We start from the raw sequence: 19,539 nt of genomic DNA, 5'->3' as shown, positions 1-19,539 counted from the left end.
CATTTTGTCCTTGTCCAGTCCTTTGTTTCAAAAGATCAATCAAACCACCGGTTATTTCAAATTACATTTGTCCAATCAATCAGGCCTGCTTAACATAAGAAAATAATTTCATTCATTGGCATATTTGATATGAATCTGGAATTTAAGGTCTAGGTATATAGATTATAAAAGTAACAGGATAACTGTTAAATGATATACCAGACATAAAAAAGAAGTTGATTCACAGTTTTGAAACACAGCTCAGCAGCTGGTTGAACGGTATTGTGTCGTTAAGTTAGTTAGTTAGTTAGTTCAAATCAAGCTAGAATTATAATATGGTGGACAGTTTAAAACACGTTTCTCTCAAAGTGCCTGAGGGCAAATCAATCCTACGGAGAACAAAGCTCTCCATATCTCTCTCGTCTCACGCCGATTTGCGCTTTGTTTGATTAGGATGCTTTTTAAAAGCTCTTTAGGATAAATGATAATCCCCTAGTCACATGCGGCTGAGGAAAAACTTACAATGTTTTGTGTGCAAAAAGGTCCGTTAGGGGTTAGGGAAATAATATTACCTTTAAAAGAAAATGTATTTCAGTAGCTTAAGTTGAGTTAAGTTGAAACAGTGAATACGCGCTGCTGCAGAACCAGGTCCTCCAACCTTTAATATTTCTATTTTGTTAAACACGTACTCAAGACATTTTATCGCCTAAGTAAAATCAAAACTATTTTTGGAGATTTAGTTTTCTCATCTCATTCATTTAGAGGTTGTTATTGTCATGATTTGAATGACAGTTGTATAAAAAAATAAAGTAATTATACCCTGTAAAGCAGGGGTTCCCAAACTCAAGAATGCCGCGGCCCACTTTGAAATCTGAAAATCTTGTGCGGCCCACCCAAACCTTTAATCACAACTCTGATCAAAACATAATCATTAAATGACCTTAAGAATTTAACCAAAATCAAACATCCGCGAGCAAAAGTCTGTCTCGCGCGAGCAAAAGTTCGTCTCCGCGAGGTATTTGCTCGGTGACCCTTTACGCCTTAAATCTTCGGCTGCTTTTAGAATAACCTATTTTCCCCGTTAAGATGGTTGAGCTACTGTAGAGAAAAGGGCGCCGTCTCTCGCTCTTTAATCTCATGAAGTGCTCGGCGAGAACGACAGCTTTGTTTCTCCGACGCGCCCTGAAACAAGCTCCATATCTCGCCGTCGTAGACCGAGCTTTGGCATGTTTGGCAGAGCGCCTTGAGCGCCGCTCAGCATCTCGCCGTCGTAGACCGAGCTTTGGCATGTTTGGCGGAGCGCCTTGAGCGCCGCTCAGCATCTCGCCGTCGTAGACCGAGCTTTGGCATGTTTGGCAGAGCGCCTTGAGCGCCGTGAACAACCAGTATGGATCAACCGATTAACCAATTGATCCATATATATAAGGCGCTCCGGATTATAAGGCACTGTAATTTTTTGAGGAAATTAAAGCCTTTTACGTGCGCCTTGGAGTGCGGAAAATGCGGTATATTTACTTTACTACAAGAGGGCTCCCCGTTTGTTGAACAACGACAGGCGGACAAGAGCAGCCGTTTCGAGCGAGAGCCTTATTGTTTTATTAATCTGTCCTGTTGTAAAATGGTGCGGCCCCTTTAAGAGCAGCACGTAGCCTACGGAGTGGGTATGAGCGAGCAAGCGAGAGAGAAGGAGCGGGTTTTTGTTTATGTTTTGTGTGGACGTAGTGACCGGAGAAACCCATGTACCGTAACGGTGTTACTCAGTGTTACTCAGTGTTCATCAATAAAATCCTCAAAGAAAGCATGCAGCGCGCCTTTATTCACTAACCGGCAGGAGGAACGAAAGTGAAGGGAATTAACCCCAAAGTTACCAACAGGCAATACTTTGGCCCTGGAGCAGAGAACGAAGTCTCCCCTGCAGTCTCCAACTACGGTCAGAGACGGACAGGCAGGAAAGGTTAACACTGGCGACCACGAAGGGACTCAGAAATACAACAATATCCGCTGTGGTAAGCCCACTGAGAGATAACCGATAAACCGGAGCAGTTAGCAAAACAGTACTGTTTCCCATTTTATCTTAACGTTAGCCAAGATGGCTGCCTCCAGTCAGCACCCCCGTGGCCGAACGTACAACAAAGTGGAGAAGGGACCAGCCACTCCACCCGTCCGATGTCATTCACTTCAATAGAGGAAGTTAAAATAAAAACAGACTGTTTGCACTTGAGAAACGGATATGACTGGCTTGAGAAGCTTTTATCATGCGATGGACAGACCGATACCGTTTAAAGCTGACGTGGATAAAAACTTTGGGACTGATGTGAGATGTAAAGAACCACGTTCACACATTCATAAACATAGGGGTGACTCCCCAGCAGTGCCATTAATTGCCACTATTGCAACTCCCAACACTAACCCCTTTTCCGCAGCATAGGTCACATGCACGCCGGCCCCATTCCATACGCCACCAGGTTTCTTCGGAGAGTGAGGATGAGTATGACTCCAGGGAAAGAATACCCATCCTGCGTCCCGGCCAGTATGATGGCACTACCCCGTGGAGAGAATTCTTGCACCGGTTTGAGAGCTGTGCGAAGGCGAACCGCTGGACTGAAGAGACCAAGGGCATTCAGTTAAAATTCTGCCTGGTGGGTGCGGCAGGAGCCATTGTCCACAGGAACCCACGGCCAGTTCAGTGGGATTACGACCGCCTGATGGGGGAAGTCGAAATGGCCTATGGTCCATCCTCGGAACATGCCGCTGCAGTGGCTGTTGAGTTGAGACAGCGTGTCCGCAAACCAGGTGAATCTCTCCACCTGTTACGGGATGACATATATGAAAGAGTGTCTGTGGTCTACAGTGACAGGACTGAAAAAGAGCAAGATGCCATAGGTGTAGAGGTTTTCACTCATGCTATTGGGGATACACAGATTGTACAGAAGTTGTTGGAGAAGCGCCCCCACACACTAGCCCATGCCTACGACATTGCCCGCCATTATGAAACCACCAAGCGGGCAGCGTCACAGGTAACCAGCTTCACGTACACAGGGATACGTGGTTTGTCTGAGCAAAAGCCTCTTACAGCTGTGGTGAGGGAAAGAGTGGACGTGGATGTTGTAGAGGCTGCTCCGGAAGAGAGTTTCAAATCAGCCACGCCGGAACGCCAGCGTGTGCTGGTTGCCCGCGTTCTAGTGAATGTCCACCCCCCCCCAAAGGTGTGCCCCTCCTACCAATATCCTACCAATATCACAGCCGATGCCAAACCGTTGGAACACCCTATTGTTCCCCAGCACCTGCGAGAGCTGTACGATCAGAGTGCAGTTGAGCTTAACCAAGACAAACAGCTTCAGCTAGCTCAACTGTTGTACACCTATGGCAATGCTTTCTCCACTGGACCAGGGGATCCACACTAGCATGGTGCAACATGACATCATGACCCAGCCAGGAGCTCCAATCAAGCAACCTCCACGTCGGATGACACGAGAGAAGCAGCGGGATGCTGACCAAGTGCAGCAGAGCCTGGAAGTCGGGTTGGCCCGTTGCTCCAATAGCAGCTGGGCCTCGCCCATAGTGATGGTGCGTAAAAAGAATGTCGCTGACCGTCTCTGTGTGGATTACCATGCCCTGAATGACTGCACCATCAAGGACGCCTATCCATTGCCCCGAATCCAAGACACACTTGACACTCTCTCCAATGCTAAATGGTTCAGCACGCTGGACCTTGCCTCAGGATGTTGGCAGGTTGAACTGACCCCGCGGGCCCGTCGGGCAGCAGCTTTTTGCACTAGGAATGGCCTCTTTGAATGGAACGTCATGCCATTCGTTCTGTGCAACGCACCAGCGACGTTTCAAAGGCTGATGGACCGGGTGTTAGCCGGTCTGCAGTGGGAGACGTGCCTTGTGTACCTGGATGACATAATTGTGCTGAGCCATGATGTGCCAGAGATGTTGCATCGTCTAGGGCAGGGGTGTCAAAGTCAAATGGACGGAGGGCCAAATAAAAAATTTAGCTACAAGCCGAGGGCCGGACTGTTCGAATGTTCATTGAAAATTTTTTAAATGACGCATATAGTCTAGTGAACCTAATTGAACCTACTGAAAACCTAACAAATATATTCCAATATGATCAGATAAATAAAGCAATATTTTCTTATGGCTCTGTCAGTAATCTTTAATTTTCAACAGACACAAAAGACAAATTTCCTTTATATAAAAATCCCCATAACATGAACATTAAATGAAAGAAACCGGTATTCAAGGCACCATCAGTAGCCTATATTTTCTATTTTAGCAAAAGTGGGCTAAATTTACTTCAAAGAAAAAAACAATAATAGCAATTTTCTATCATCCACTCAACTGAAATATTTTTAAAATATAATTGGATTGAAATACAATAAAATAAAGTGCAAAAATCTATTAATCAAAAACAACACTTTGTTTAAGGAGAAGTAACATGCAGTGAAAACAAATATTAAACTTTAACTTTTAAACTTGAACTGAGTAAAAACTCTAAATATGTGATTGCACAGTAATGTTCACTTGTTTGAGGTTGAGGGTGATACTTGGTGGTGTCCCATCTTTTCCACAAGTTCATCAATGTTCGGGGTAAGGCTCTGAGCTGAGGAAATCCTCAGAATTGAGTGGAGGTGTTCAGCAGTAAGTCGACTTCTGTGTGATGTTTTGTTCAAGTTCATCAAAGAAAACAGTTGTTCACACAGGTATGTGCTGCCAAACATAGACAACGTTTGAGCAGCCTGGATGCGCAGCTGGGGCATTGTGTCGGGGAGGAAACGGGCGAACTCCGCAGCACCCACTGCCGCATATTTTGCCCTCAGTGCATCATTGCATTGGAGGTCAATCAACTCCATTTGGAGGTTTGGTGGTGAGCTTTCCACGTCAACAGCAAATGGGTTACCGAGCAGTTCCAACCTGCTTTTTTGTGCTTCAAAGTCAGCAAATCGGCGTCGAAAGTCAGCGGCAAGCATACCTATTTTATCAGCCAACTGTGTGCTCGGGAACGCACTGGTAGAGAGCTTCTCTTTCATGGTCTGGCAGCTGGGAAAGTGGCTCAAATTTTCTTTCCGCATCTGCGTCTCCCACAGAGTCAGTTTGGTTTTAAATGCCTTCACTGTACTGTACATATCAGAGATGACACGATCCCGACCCTGCAGCTGCAAGTTCATTGCATTCAGATGACTCGTAATGTCACACAGAAAAGCCATTTCACACAGAAACATTTCGTCTCGGAGTTGTGTTGTGTCTTTCCCTTTGCTGTCCAAGAACAGACAAATCTCCTCACGAAGCTCGAAACATCTTTGAAGCACCTTTCCCTGGCTTAGCCATCGCACCTCTGTGTGATAAGGCAAATCACCATGCTCCGTTTCTAACTCCGTCAGAAATGCCTTGAACTGGCGGTGATTCAAACCTTTGGCTCTGATAAAGTTAACTGTGCGCGTGATGATGCTCATTACATGCTCCATTTTCAAGGCTTTACCGCACAACGCTTCCTGGTGTATGATACAATGATAAGCTGTCAGCTCACCTGTCGCGTTTTCCTCTTGCATCTTTTCCCGTATCTTCGCCACCAGTCCGCTCCTGTGTCCACACATCGCAGGTGCTCCGTCGGTTGTCAAACCCACGAGTTTTTCCCAAGGCAGCTCCATCTCATTTACACATCTTGACACCTCTTCATACAAATCATGCCCCGTAGTTGTGCCATGCATAGGACGTAAAGCCAAAAACTCCTCTGTCACGCTTAGGCTGGAGTCCACTCCGCGGATGAAAATTGACAACTGGGCAATGTCAGAAATGTCGGTGCTCTCATCCACAGCCAAGGAATATGCAATGAAATCTTTTCCCTTTTTCACAAGCTGCTCTTTTAGATTGATGGACAACTGGTCTACTCTCTCGGCAATGGTGTTTCTGCTCAGACTCACATTTAAAAAGAGTTGCCTTTTTTCTGGGCAAACTTCGTCACAAACTTTAATCATGCAGTTTTTGATGAAATCCCCCTCCGTAAATGGCCGGGCTGATTTAGCGATCTCTTCTGCCAAAATAAAACTGGCCTTGACAGCAGCCTGGCCTTGTGATTTGGCTTTTTTGAACAGAGCCTGTCGAGATTTGAGGCCTCGTTTTAATTCCTCTGCCTTTTGTAGCCTTTGTTCCATGTCCATATTCTTGTTTTTGTCCGCGTGTTTCGTTTCATAATGTCGTCTCAGATTATACTCTTTCAGTACCGCCACACTTTCTCCACACAGAAGACACACAGGTTTTCCAGCTACCTCCGTGAACAAATACTCCGACTCCCACCTTGTTTGAAACCCCCGGTTCTCAGTGTCCACCTTCCGTTTTGCCATTTTTGATGGGTATCTGAAAGTTAATTTTACTGTGATGCTGACAACTGCTGTGCCAATAAATATTGAAATGAAGCAGCCTACTGCTCGGTGCGTCACCGTTGCATTGTGGGAAATGTAGTATTGGTGCGTGTAAAAGATCTGCGGGCTGCCGGCTTGCTGCGGTCTGCGGGCCGGTTCTAATAATAAATCAAGATCATCCCAGGGGCCGTAAAAAACCTTCTCGCGGGCCGGATGTGGCCCGCGGGCCTTGACTCTGACATATGTGGTCTAGGGGATGTTTTCAGTAGGTTGCAAATGCCAACCTAAAATTGAAGCCGGCAAAATGCTACCTTTTCCGCCGTCAGGTGGCCTATCTAGGCCACGTTGTCTCAGAGCGAGGAGTGACCACAGACCCTGCTAAAATACAGAAAGTGCAGGATTGGCCTACACCTACATCTATCCAGGAGGTCCGTCAGTTCATTGGTCTGGCCTCGTACTATCGACGATTTGTGAAAGACTTCGCCACAGTAGCTGAACCCCTCCACAACCTCACCAAGAAGTATGCCTGGTTCCAGTGGACCTCAGAATGCCAATAGGCGTTTGATGAGCTGAAACAAAGACTGATCACCACACCAGTCCTGGGATACCCATTGGATGCGGGAAACATGATACTGGACACTGATGCAAGCGACACAGGCATTGGAGCCGTGCTGTCCCAGGTTCACCAGGGCAAAGAGCGCGTATTGGCGTATGGAAGCCGTAAACTGTCCAAAACTGAACAGAATTATTGCACCACACGGCGAGAACTGCTGGCCGTAGTGGAGTTTGTGTCACAGTTCCGACAGTACCTCCTGGGACTGCATTTTACTGTGTGCACTGATCACAGCAGTCTCCGTTGGCTAACAAGAATGCGGGAACCAGAGGGTCAGCTTGCTAGGTGGCTGGAGAAGCTTGGTGAGTACGACTTTGAGATAATCCATCGACCAGGCCGGCTTCACAACAATGCCGACAGCCTCTCTAGACAGCCTTGTCGCAATCCTGCCCTTGTAGGCTTCCTGGCCCCGCCCCCACGCCTGGGAGTGTCTGTCACCAAGCTGTGCAGTGTGATTTGGACTCTGTTATCGGTGAGGAAACACTGAGTCCAGTGGGGATAGAGGTACAACTAGACCCAACAGTGGTATGTCCAGTGGGGGTAGCTCAGGAACAAATTCTTGTGGCTAAGACCGATGAACACGCACTTTTCTGTGGCTGGTCTCCAGAGGAATTACAGGAGGCCCAGAAGGCTGATATGGACATCACGCCGGGCATGGATGGAGGCCAGTGAAGAACGGCCCACGTGGACTACTGTTGCCCCATACAGTCCAGCCACAAAGACATACTGGAGCCAGTGGAGACGGCTCTACATCCGAGATGGTGTCCTGGTCAGACGGTTCTATTGTCTGGATGACATTCAGTATTATCCACAAATTGTGCTACCCCACGCCCATCAGCCTGCAGTCATGAAACAGATGCATGACGGACCAATCGGTGGACGTTTTGGAGTTGAGCGCACAGTGGCACGGCTCCAGACTAGATACTACTGGTACAGAATGAGAGAGAGTGTCGCCCTCTGGTTCAAACCTGCATTAGCTGTGCTTCCAAAGCCAGGCCCCGCAAGACTCCACAGGCACCGATGGGAACAGTCAGGGTGGGAGCCCCTATGGAGCGTGTCGCATTGGATATTATGGGGCAACTCAATGAGACAGAGAGACATAAGTCTTACATAATTGTGATACAGGACTACTTCACCAAATGGGTGGAAGCCTTTCCCTTGGCCAATGAAAAAGCGGAAACCGTGGCTGAAGTGCTTGCCTCAGAGTGGGTGTGTTGTTACGGGTCCCCGCAGGTCCTGCACAGCGACCAAGGCCGCAATTTTGAGTCTGAAGTCTTCCAGAAAATGTGCTCAATATTCGGCATCGAAAAGACACACAGCACATCATTCCGACCACAGTCGGACGGCCAAGTGGAACGATGCAATTCCACCTTGAAACAGATCCTCGCCACAACGGCTGAACGTTGCCACTGGGACTGGGATTTTATGATTCCTTACGCAGTCAGGGCCTACAGAGCAACCAGACACAGTGCTACTCACCTCTCCCCTAATTATATGATGTTCGGCCGGGAAGTAAGCAAGCCGGTCGACCTGGTGGCTGGCCTACCCCCTGACTCTGACACAGTCCCTACTGCACCGGAGTACGTCCAAAACCTCCGTCAACGGCTGGAGTTGGCACATCAGATAGCTGGAAACGTGCTTGGGAGTCGGTGAAACGTGCAAAGAGACAGTACGACAAGAATTGCTGCCGTACACAGTTCGAAGTTGGAGGGCACGCGGAAAGTCAAGAACAAAGTCAGGAAATTTCTTCCATCATATGAGGGGCCATTCTTCATCCTGGGAAAACTGGATAACCTGGTGTATCGGATCCAAAAAGGCCCAAAGACCAAAACAAAAGTGGTCCATCACGATCAGTTGAAGCCCTATCGCAGCCGTTAACCACTGGCTAAAACCTGGGCCATGGAGCTGGCCAGGGCCTGGGCACCGGCGGAGGTGCCAAACCCAGGACTCTGCAGACTTGGGGCTGTCTGGCCTGTTCTCCAGCACAGGCGGGGAAGGACCGGCTAGCGATTCTCCAGAGCCAGCAGGGGGCGCTACTGCTGCTGAAACCTTGCTTCCCCTCATTTCGCCTGAAATGTATTCCTCTTCTACTGAGGGCGCTCAGGACAGTGGGGGTGGCATGACAGAACAACCTCACCAGAGTTGTCATAGGCCGGGCCGCAGACCTAGACCTCCAGACAGGTTTGGTGAATGGGTGGCTCACTGAGTCCATTAGATTCATGGACTGTTCCAGTTAAGCCACGTATACAAGACACAGGTTAGCGTTATTTTTCTGTCGAGTTGTTCCAAAAAAAAAAATTGAGGGTTGTAAAAATGATGATTTTGGGGAATGTTTTCCTGTAAACTGGGATATTTTAGTTTGAGTTGCTCTTACATACTCTGGTTGAATAGGTGGTATTGTGACTAGTAAAGAACTTGTGTAATACATGGATGTCCTGCCAAGGATTGTAATGCCCCACGTTCTGTGCGCCCCGCACAACGGCCTGCAAATGTTCAATGTATAACGACTGTTGTACCCTCTGATAGACTGTGGAAGACGGTTGCCCAGACCACCTTTCCTTTCACTGCAAATGTGTGCTATCAAAAAAGAAGAGGGGCAAGGCTGAATTACATGCTGTTGTATGTTTGCTGGAGTGGCATTAAGTTAGGTAATTGCCATCCAGAGTGGGGGTAGTGTTGTAAAATGGTGCGGACCCTTTAAGAGCAGCACGTACGGAGCGGGTATGAGCGAGCGAGCGAGAGAGAAGGAGCAGGTTTTTGTTTATCTTTTGTGTGGATGTAGCGACCGGAGAAACCCATGGACTGTAACGGTGTTACTCAGTGTTCATCAATAAAATCCTCAAAGAAAGCATGCAGAGGGCCTTTATTCACTAACCGGCAGGAAGAACGAAAGTGAAGGGAATTAACCCCAAAGTTACCAACAGGCAATACTTTGGCCCCGGAGCAGAGAATGAAGTCTCCCCTGCAGTCTCCAACTACGGTCAGAGACTGACAGGCAGGAAAGGTTAACAGTCCGTTTAAATTGTTTGTGCTTCATCAACTAATGGTTTTACATAATTAATGTGCCGCATCATAAATAATTTTATATTAATTTCAAACTTGAAAATTGAAAATTAAAAAACTTTATTTATTTATTGTAAATGACCTCTCGCGGCCCACCTGCAGTACCTTCGCGGCCCACACTATGGGAATCGCTGCTGTAAAGGTAACCGTTGGTCTAAAAAAGTGTTTTTTAGAATGCCATTGGGACCTCGTATTGTTTTTGTTGATGTGGTTTTCGGGGTAAATTCCTAATAAATTGACGAGTCGCATCAAGGGCAACAGTTAAAGGAGGCATCGCATTGTTCACGTTCAACCCTCATCGACAACCGCTTTCTCTCACGCTGGCCAGCCTCTCTGCATCCCCATCCCACCCCCCTCGGACAAATCGGAATGGTTTCTTCCAGGCAAACACGTCACTGTCACCGCGGTGGTGACGGCAGCCGAAGTGAGCGAACAGAGAGCGGGGGGGGGGGGGCATTGGAGTGCGGCGGCTGCTGCTCTGGAGCCACACCGGGAAGACCTTCCCATTCATTTTCTGTACGACTTCCACAAGCCCGCAGTGAGGACCAATTGCTTTACCGAAAGGTGAATGTTTTTTTCTCCTTCCGTCCGTGAATGAGTTATTCGGAGGGGTGGGGGTGGGGAGTATTTCGCCGTAGCCGTGGGAGGGGACTGAATGTGTGTGCGCGCGCTCGCGTGTGTGTGTCCCTCTGCGGGCACCAGCGAACGATATAACGGTGCAAGCCGAGGTACCTCTCTGCTAGCGAACTGTATCTACGCACTATGCTAAGCGGTTAGCTTGTTGCCCAACGCGCTAACATTATCTTCCAGCGTGAATAACGGTGTCCACTGTCCCATTGCTGTGTGTGAGCTTGTATAACCCATAACGGCGAGCGACGAACCGCCTCGCGGTGGAGCTGTCATCGGACGGGCGGGCAGCTCGGGAGTCGAGCGCGCGCAGCGTCCAGGTAACGCTAGCTGATGGTCTAGCATAGCTGCCGGAACAAAATGTCGGCCAGCTCGGGGTTGATCTGACCAAGACGGTATAAAGGGGGCGCACAGGATTAATGAAGCGCTGAACTGCTAAATGCAAGTAGGGAGTGACAGCGTGAGGGCCGCCGTCGCAACCGTGACATCGGGTCTTCCGCTTGAAACGGAAGGTCACGCGGCGGCTCACCTTGTTGCGATGGGTCTTTGGTGAAGCTAGGTAGCAGTTTGCTCTCGATTTTTGGCTAGCTCATCTAACTGTTTACATTTCCACAACAAGGGGACAGCCTACTGCTAACATGATTCGAAGCACCACTTCTCAGCTACTGGATATTATAGATGCTGGACTGTTGACTGTAGTCATGACCGCAGCTTAAGCCAACATGGCCAACATATGTCCCAACTTCTAAAATGTTTGTAAACATCATTAATAGTGGCAAACCTTTATGTTGTCATTGTCGCCTACCACCTTTGGAGTATTCCCTTACCTTGTAGGCTGTGTGGGTAGATCGGTTGGTCCTGTCACAGAATATAGTTGTCTGATTTGGCTTTTTGTATAATGGATAACAGACTTTGGATTTAAAGCGAGGCTGTCAAAAGACTATTTACAGCATGCAGTAATATAACATTTCTTGCCGTACTATAATACATGTAGATTACCATCTCTAATTAGAATATCCATCGATGGGAGTGATTCATTACTGCACATCTGCGTGTATAGATGTCTACATGAAATAGCCGATCGGCAAGTCAATAGATTTTTAAACTGAAATGGGTGAGGCAGAGCACAGATGATATTTGTGGCAGCCATTAGATGTTTTATTGCCTAGTTAAACAGTTTTTATGGATACATTGGTGGTGTTATGTAAAGGATGATTTTGGCAAACTAGGAAGTAGAGAACATCCTGCTCCTCAAGGGCAGCCATACATGTTTGCCCTGTAAATCTTGTTGACCTAAGCCATATATGTCAAACTCATATCTGGCCCGGCATGCAATTATATCTGTCCCGCGAGATCATTTTATATTATTGTTACTAATGGCCCGACGATATGAAGCGCTGATAACAAAATAAACTACAGATCCCATAATGCAGCGCTTCAGCTCCCTTGCCGAGCGCTTTCAGTGGCGTTTCTGGCTGACATAACCGCACGTCTCAATGCCTTAAACCTCCAGCTCCATGGACGTGACCGCATGATCACTGACATGTATGACGCAGTGAAGGAATTTCAAGTGAAGCTGATTTTATGGGAGACACAAATGCACCAGTGCAACTTGCCCCACTTTCCCTGTTGCCAAGTAATGCGGCACAAAGGTGTTCCAAAATACGCACTTTGCTGATAAACTGAGCGCACTGCGCACAGAGTTCGCACGGCGCTTTGGTGATTTTGAGGAACAAAAAAATCATTTTGAGTTTTTTCGCAACCCATTACCCGTCGACGTGGAAACTGCACCTGTGCAGATTCAGATGGAGCTGATTGAGCTGCAGTGTAATGGGACACTAAAGACAAAGTACGACACTGTTTATTCACTCCATTCCCGCAGCAATGTCCCAGCTCCGTCTACATGCGGCTCGAACCTTGGTAGCACATATCTGTGTGAGAAGCTGTTCTCAGTGAAGACAAACAAAACAGCACACAGGAGTCGTCTCACTGATGAGCCCCTTCAGTCCATCCTGAGAGTCTCCACAACACGGGACCTCACGCCAAACATAAACCAACTTGATGCCAAAACAAGATGCCAAGCATCCAGCTCTGATGAAATGGCATAAGAGCAAAGAAAACTGAATGTTTTGCATCGTTATTTGTTATTTCTGAAAAGCACAAATTTTATTTATATTTCCAGGTTTTGTTTTGTTTTGCAGCATGTTCATATTTCTAACTTGTATAATTTTGACAGGAGATATTTTTATGGAGAGTAAAATCATTTGTGATATTTAAAATCTAAGGTTTTTTTTATATAAAATGACATAAGCAAAGAAACTCAAATGTTTTGATTTGTTATTTTAATGTTTACTTAAAGCACAAGCTGTCACAATTTTTATTTATTTTTTCAGGTTTTTTTGCAGCATGTTCATATTTCTAACTTGTATAATTTTGACTGGATATATTTAAGATATTTTAAGTTATTTGAAGTTTAAGTTTATTTATTGCAGAATAACATTCCTGTCTGTTTGTATTTATATTTATGTTAAAAGAAACATTTAGTTTTAGTGTGTTCAATAAATGTTTATTCTGTTCGGCCCGCGCGACCTGAAGTGTGTTTTGAATTTTGGCCCCCTGTGCAATTGAGTTTGACACCCCTGACCTAAGCTGTCATGGAAGCAGTAGTCATCTGAGTCATTGGGGTTTGGAACGATAGATGTATGTGATTTTTTTGTTTACCACCGTTAAGTTTTGTAGTGATTTTTATTGGACAGAGGTGGAAAGAGTACTGAAAATTTGTACTCAAGTACAAGTACTGTTACATTGCTTAAATTGTACTCACAAGTAAAATTACTATATTATTGCTTATATTACATCTTAGAATAATTGGCGCTGGCGCGATCTGACAGCCAATAAGGATGTGCACTAAAAAAAAAAATCTGACGGTTTGAATATTATTTTAAATTCTGGGCATACTCAACAGTAGGGCTGCAACTAACAATTATTTTGATAATCGATTAATTGGTCGATTATTTCTTCAACTTATCGATGAATCGGATAAAAAAAAGCATTAAAAAGCTTTAATTTCCAACCCTTTATCCTAAAACAGATGCAAAAATACTTCAGAAAGTACGAGTTGGTCCTTGAACATAATAATTTATGAAAAAATAAAGAAAATATCCATCAGAAAATGTAACAGGATATGTTTTAACAAACATGTTAGGGTCCTCGCTACAAGTAGAGGAACGTATTGTATTTCATAGAATTCTTATTAGGGCCTGAGCCAACTGAAAGTTGGGCGAAAGCCCTATTGTGTTTCGAAGAATTATTAGGGTCCTCGCAACGACCTTATTGTATTTCAAGGAATTCTTATTCTTATTATTTTTTTCTCGAAGGAATTTTCCCTTTTTGAGGCCTTTATCATATTCAAAAAGTTGTTCAATTTGGCATGCATATCAGAACTTGTGGTGAATTTGATATTTTGGGGGTTTCGCATTTGGGTACGAAGAAATGTGTCCATAGCGCCCCCTAGAAAGGTAAAAAAGTACCCCACTAGGCCAGTTTTCCCCCTCGATGTCCGATTGACTTGAGATTTGTCACACATGTGCTCTTGGACATGCTCTACAAAAAAGTCAATCATGGTATGCAAATGTGCCTAACTAGATTTTCCGCCATTTTGAATTTATTGAAAAACACGTTTTTTACCATTTCACCTATGTGATTTTCACAACATTTTCTGTGGATACTTATTGGGTATATGCCCCCCTGATCCATATAAATGGTGTTTTTATCTTCTTGTTTTAAAAATATATGGGCTAATTAACTTTGCAAGGGGTGTGGTTTGATCTGGCAAGACTCATAACTTCCAAATAATTGTTGGAATGCTTTAGGCAATCCAAGTATTGTTCTTCTATTCTTTTTCTATTTCTTCCGTGCAACCTTTCAACTCCTTCACACTTTCAGCTATTAAAACCGTTCAAATTTTAAAATATTCAGCTCATTCATGGGAGGGGGGCTATGACTTTTCAGCTTTCTACCTCTTATGCTTGAATTTATATAAATCAATAATCATGAATATTTCTTCTAATGGTTTTCCAATGGAGATTGTGTTCAAATCCTCTTAAACTTCTTCAACTTTCAGAATTTTCAGCTCCACCAATTTTTCAGCTACAGACACCATTTCAACTTTGAAATGTTGACACAAGTCACAAGTTTTATGAAAAAACTGCTGGTTGATATCTATTTTTCATAATCACTGATTATGTTTTACTAGTTCTTCGCTCCTTTTCCGAGTATTACATAAGTGCGTAATGCGTTTCTTAGAGTGAGTCCTGAAGGGCTAGAGTGTGGGGCAGCATCAGAATCTGGTTAAAAAAATATGGAACTTCTGTCCCTACAGCCAAAATATACACTTTTGAGGCTTCATTTTAGGTGAAAGTGATGGCTTGGTTGTGCTGCTTGTAGTCATGTGGCTATGGAATCCCAGAGTTTATAACCGGACAGACATAAAAACCACATGATGGCGTTTGGTAGAGTCTTGGGTCTCTCACAAACTTCTTATTTTCTAGATAGCTGTTATAGTTTTGTGCTAGAGGACACTTGTTTGAGGTGTGGTTTCTTGGTAAAATCCATTTACTCTGCGCGGCCTGTGATCCGCCCGTGAAAACAGCAGCTGCGCCGTCTCCATGACGACCACACAGGGTCGTTGACAGCACTCACTCTCCCTTCCCTACATAGTCTGACAGACACATAGACCTACATGGGTAGGAACGCTGACATGGCGCTAGCTAACATTGCACAATCAATAACAGTACCAAACGGTTGACAAGTGGCTCAAACAGCCAGTGAAAATCTCTCATGTCTTTAGATAGCTAGCTAGGCTGTCTTTGATTGCCTTTGTGGCACTGACTCATGCAGACATAATACTACTGGTATTTCTACTGCTATTAATACCTCAACAACTACTAATTTTACTACTACAACTAGTAGTACTACTACAAATGATACTATTTCTGTTGAAAGAAAGATTACCAAGAAAAGCTGGTCACTTTCCACGCATACTGCAGAAGAAGATCACTGAAAAGAAGATCCGGCAAGAGCACATCACCAACATGGACGAGGTTCCACTCACCTTTGATTTTGTGAACCGCACTGTGGAGAAAACGGGGAGCAGCTCGGTGTCTGTACGCACCACGGAATGAGAAGTCATCCTTTACTGTAGTTCTCGCCTGCCAGGCTAATGGCCAGAAACTTCCACCCATGGTTATTTTCAAGAGGAAGACCTTGCCAAAAGAAAACTTTCCAGCCAGCGTCATCATCAAAGTTAACCCGAAGGGATGGATAGATGAGGAAAAGATGAGTGAGTGAGTGAATGAGTGAGTGAAGAGAAATTTACGTCAAGAGACTGGGTGGCTTTTTCCACACAGCTCCGTCCCTATTGATCTACACCTCCATGCGCACCCATATCACCGATGCTGTCAAAAATTAGGTGAAGCAAACTAATTCGGAGCTTGCCGTCATTCCAGGTGGATTAACTAAAGAACTCCAGCCGTCAACAGGGCGTTCAAAGCTAGACTGCGAGCTGCGTGGGAGCAGTGGATGACAGAAGGTAAACACACGTTCACCAAGACGTGGGGGGAAAGCGCCGGGCGACTTACGCCACTATCTGCCAATAGATTGTGGATGCCTGGGCTGATATATCAGTCTCAACTGGGATTCGAGCTTTCACGAACTGTCAGGCAACAGCAGCGACACTGACTCGGATGATGACGAGAGGGAGCGGGGCAGGTTGGATGCCGTAGTCGCCCAACTGTTCAATTCGGCCACTAAAGAAGAAGAATTCGAGGGATTCGTGGATGGGGAATGAACTGAAAAAAGTGAGCTTTACATGTTGTACGTAACTGAACAATGTTGAGTATGCACTAACGTTTGATTCAGTGGTATCAGACTGTTTCTTTTACTACATGTTTACTGAATTAGGGAAAAGTTCCCCTCCATGTTTGGGAGAAGAGTGAGCAAGACTGGGAGATATTGTTAATATGCACATTAACGTTTGAACAACGTTACCATGGATGTGAGTTGTGAGTTGTCAGAACGCTTAATAAAGTTTGACTTTATCTGTCTGTTTTGTTGACATTCCCTTTAGCACATCTAGTGGATGCATAATGCAAACCCAGTCAAACGTTTTACTGCAGTATCTTATGCGCCTTATAATCCGGTGCGCCCTATATATGAAAAATGTTCTAAAATAGGTAATTCATTGAAGTCGCGCCTTATAATTCGGAGCGCCTTATAGTGCGGAAAATACGGTAGTTGAAGTTGTTGAACTATTTTCACCCTTGGCGGTCAGTTATTGTCTATGGGAGGCCACTGAGCACTCATACATAATTTAAACTCTCATTGCAGCACACCTGGGTGAGAAGGGCGTAACAATGTTCCACGTGCAAAGACAATTGATGAAAGTCCTATTCACTGCGGATGGATGTTCGTTGGTACAGAAGAGCCCTGTGTTGTAGTGGGACTGCAGATCCCACACAGATCGCTGCCAAGCCAAAGGAGATTTGCTTGGATCCCGAGCGTGTCATAGAGGAGCGTTGGACATTGCACAAACATTTGGAAGAGAGATGTTTATAAGAAAGCAGACCTTTCTATGGGCCCGAGGAAAGGGTAAGGTGCAGCTGTTGGGTGTGTTTCGATGATGTAACGGCAGTTAAGTTTTAGTTTCAGAACTGATGGGGCTCGTCTGGTCGCCTTCTTGTGCTGGTCGCTGGTCGCCATCACTTGTGCATTGCTGCGTCTCTCCCGTTATCCACGGACCAGTGTAACTATGTTGCATGGGCTCTTATCTCTCAGGGGGGATCCAACTGGTGCTACGGGCATGGGCCTTCATTAGCATTTGAATGTGTTCTCCGAAAGAGGGGAGATTTAGCAGTTGTCAGGACTCCCCAGAACATTGTTTTTAATTTCGAGACACACACGCACACACACACACACACACACACACACACACACACACAGCTGTATTACTGCACTGATGTGTGGATCTGTAGTTGTTGCTAATTTGGATAAGGATCTGAAGAGTGGTGACTTATCTCAAACTAACACAAGTAATAGAATTAATGAATATAAGCTGAATGGATGAAATGTAATGCACCGATTTTCCCATTTCAAGTTATTGAAAAGGGATTTTCCAAAGTTGGTTTTGTTTTAGCTAATCATCAGAATGTAGGGTTGTAACGATTCATTCACTGAAACGATTAATCGATTTATATTCCTGCGATCCAACTGAATCGATCTGTGCTCCGCAAATCGGCATTCCGGACGACATAAATTGATTACAAATCGATTGAAACTCCACATTGGATTTAAGCACAAAAACGGTGTGGATGCGTGTGTGTTTGTTTTTTAGCACTTTAGACACGTTAAACGTTACTTGATTCAGTCTGCCTGTCGGTGACGTCATCAATACGCGGCGGCAGCTGCGCGAAACTTTGAACAACAACAAAACACAGCGTGGAGGAGACGACTGCGAGCGAGACATTTACAAACCAACTTATCGATCCAGCGTGTGGAAACATTTTAGCTTTTGCAAACACGGAGGTGTTCTACATAAGTCGGTCGCTGTTTGTAGAATATGTAGAAGCCAAATAAAAAAACACGGAAACACGACGAATCTTTCCAGCCATCTACTAAGGCGCCGTGGGATTAAACAACGCCGACAGTCAGGCGCCTCTAGCAGCGTTACCGCTGCAGCAGCAGGAGGTAACTCCAGCTCTGCAGACACCTCAGGCCTCGCCAGCACCAAACTCAACATCATAGTAACAATTGCCAAGTTTATCTGTAAAGACATGCGACCCTACAATGAGGTTGAAAATCCGTAATATCCATAATTAATTAGAAACAACAGGGATCTCAGAAACTTTGCCATCACTGTCCAGTAAAGTTACTGAATCGATTTTAAGTCACTGAATCTAATCGAATCGTTCTAAATTAACCATGATCGTCCATGAATCGAATCGGCAACCATGAATCGCGATTTGAATCGAATCGTTGTTAAAATGAATCGTTACACCCCTATCAGAATGCAATGTTAAATTGGATGTGTTGTACCTGGTTGTATATCGTGAGTATCCAAGCATCAGTGTTAAACCTTCTGTATTCTAGCATCTCATTTGAATACCCACATCTTTCACGGCACCGTCAGCTAAGGGCTTTGTAAACATGATCTACCTCTTTTTTTTCCTCAGAGAGAGATAGTGAATGTGTTTTATGTCCTGTAATGCAGTGGTCCCCAACCTTTTTTACCTCACGGACCGGTTTCATGTCAGACAATATTTCGCGGACCGGTCGAGAAGGTCCGACGGGGGGGGTAGTAGTCGCCCGCTCTGTGTTCGCTGGCCGTGCACGGTAAAAGGACAAGAAAAACGCCTGGTGACGCGTTGGGAATATGTCAGAGGGTCGAGCGCACATAATTAGGAGAAAATCCGGTCAATTTTCAAAATAAAACCTTTTTCAGAAAAAAAAATATATAAGCTTTCTGTGGTGCGGCCCGGTACCAAACGGCCCACTGACCGGTACCGGTCCGCGGCCCGGTGGGTGGGGACCACTGCTGTAATGCATCACTTGCTCCAGTAAGTCCTTGGTATTTAAAACAACAGGAGGTTATGTTCTCCAGTGTTTTGTGCTGCTTTAAGTCAACAGAGTAATTTAAGTTTCCCTTAAATTACTCTGTTGCAGCATCACAACGGCAGAATTAATGAGGGTTATTTTTAGCCACTCTTGTCCCAGAGCGGTCAAACTTGAATACGGGTCTGCCTCACCTCCTAAACTACAGCACAAAATCTATTCTGAGTCAGATAATTGAACACCCCACCACATTGCCTCCATTCCCTCTTTGTAAGAAATATCATT

The 19,539-nt window shown here is 45.3% G+C and overlaps 1 protein-coding gene and 1 pseudogene across 22 annotated transcripts in view; one reads left to right on the top strand and one right to left on the bottom strand.

The window, feature by feature from the left end:
* The window catches only part of LOC120812329 (tight junction protein 1-like), a 100,378-nt gene that overhangs the window by 43,482 nt on the left and 37,357 nt on the right, over window positions 1–19,539 (top strand). For 3 of the 21 annotated variants that reach the window (XM_078097420.1, XM_078097409.1, XM_078097408.1), the window contains exon 1: window positions 10,375–10,584. The exons of 16 other annotated variants lie outside the window; for them this stretch is intronic. In XM_078097420.1, coding sequence (XP_077953546.1) covers window positions 10,390–10,584 — 195 coding nt within the window. In that variant the 5' untranslated portion in view covers window positions 10,375–10,389. Of the gene's footprint in view, window positions 1–10,374; window positions 10,585–16,154; window positions 16,238–19,539 lie in introns of those variants that run through there. 2 more of the 21 variants (XM_078097418.1, XM_078097416.1) reach the window with 1 other exon arrangement.
* Window positions 4,116–6,591, bottom strand: LOC144390922 (general transcription factor II-I repeat domain-containing protein 2 pseudogene; annotated as a pseudogene). Its single transcript, XR_013454747.1, has one exon. The product of XR_013454747.1 is annotated as a general transcription factor II-I repeat domain-containing protein 2 pseudogene (transcript).

Source organism: Gasterosteus aculeatus, chromosome Y, assembly GCF_964276395.1.
Source record: "Gasterosteus aculeatus chromosome Y, fGasAcu3.hap1.1, whole genome shotgun sequence".
NCBI lineage: Eukaryota > Metazoa > Chordata > Actinopteri > Perciformes > Gasterosteidae > Gasterosteus > Gasterosteus aculeatus.
The sequence above is the reverse complement of the archived record's forward strand: the minus strand, read 5'-3'. Positions and strand labels throughout refer to the sequence as shown.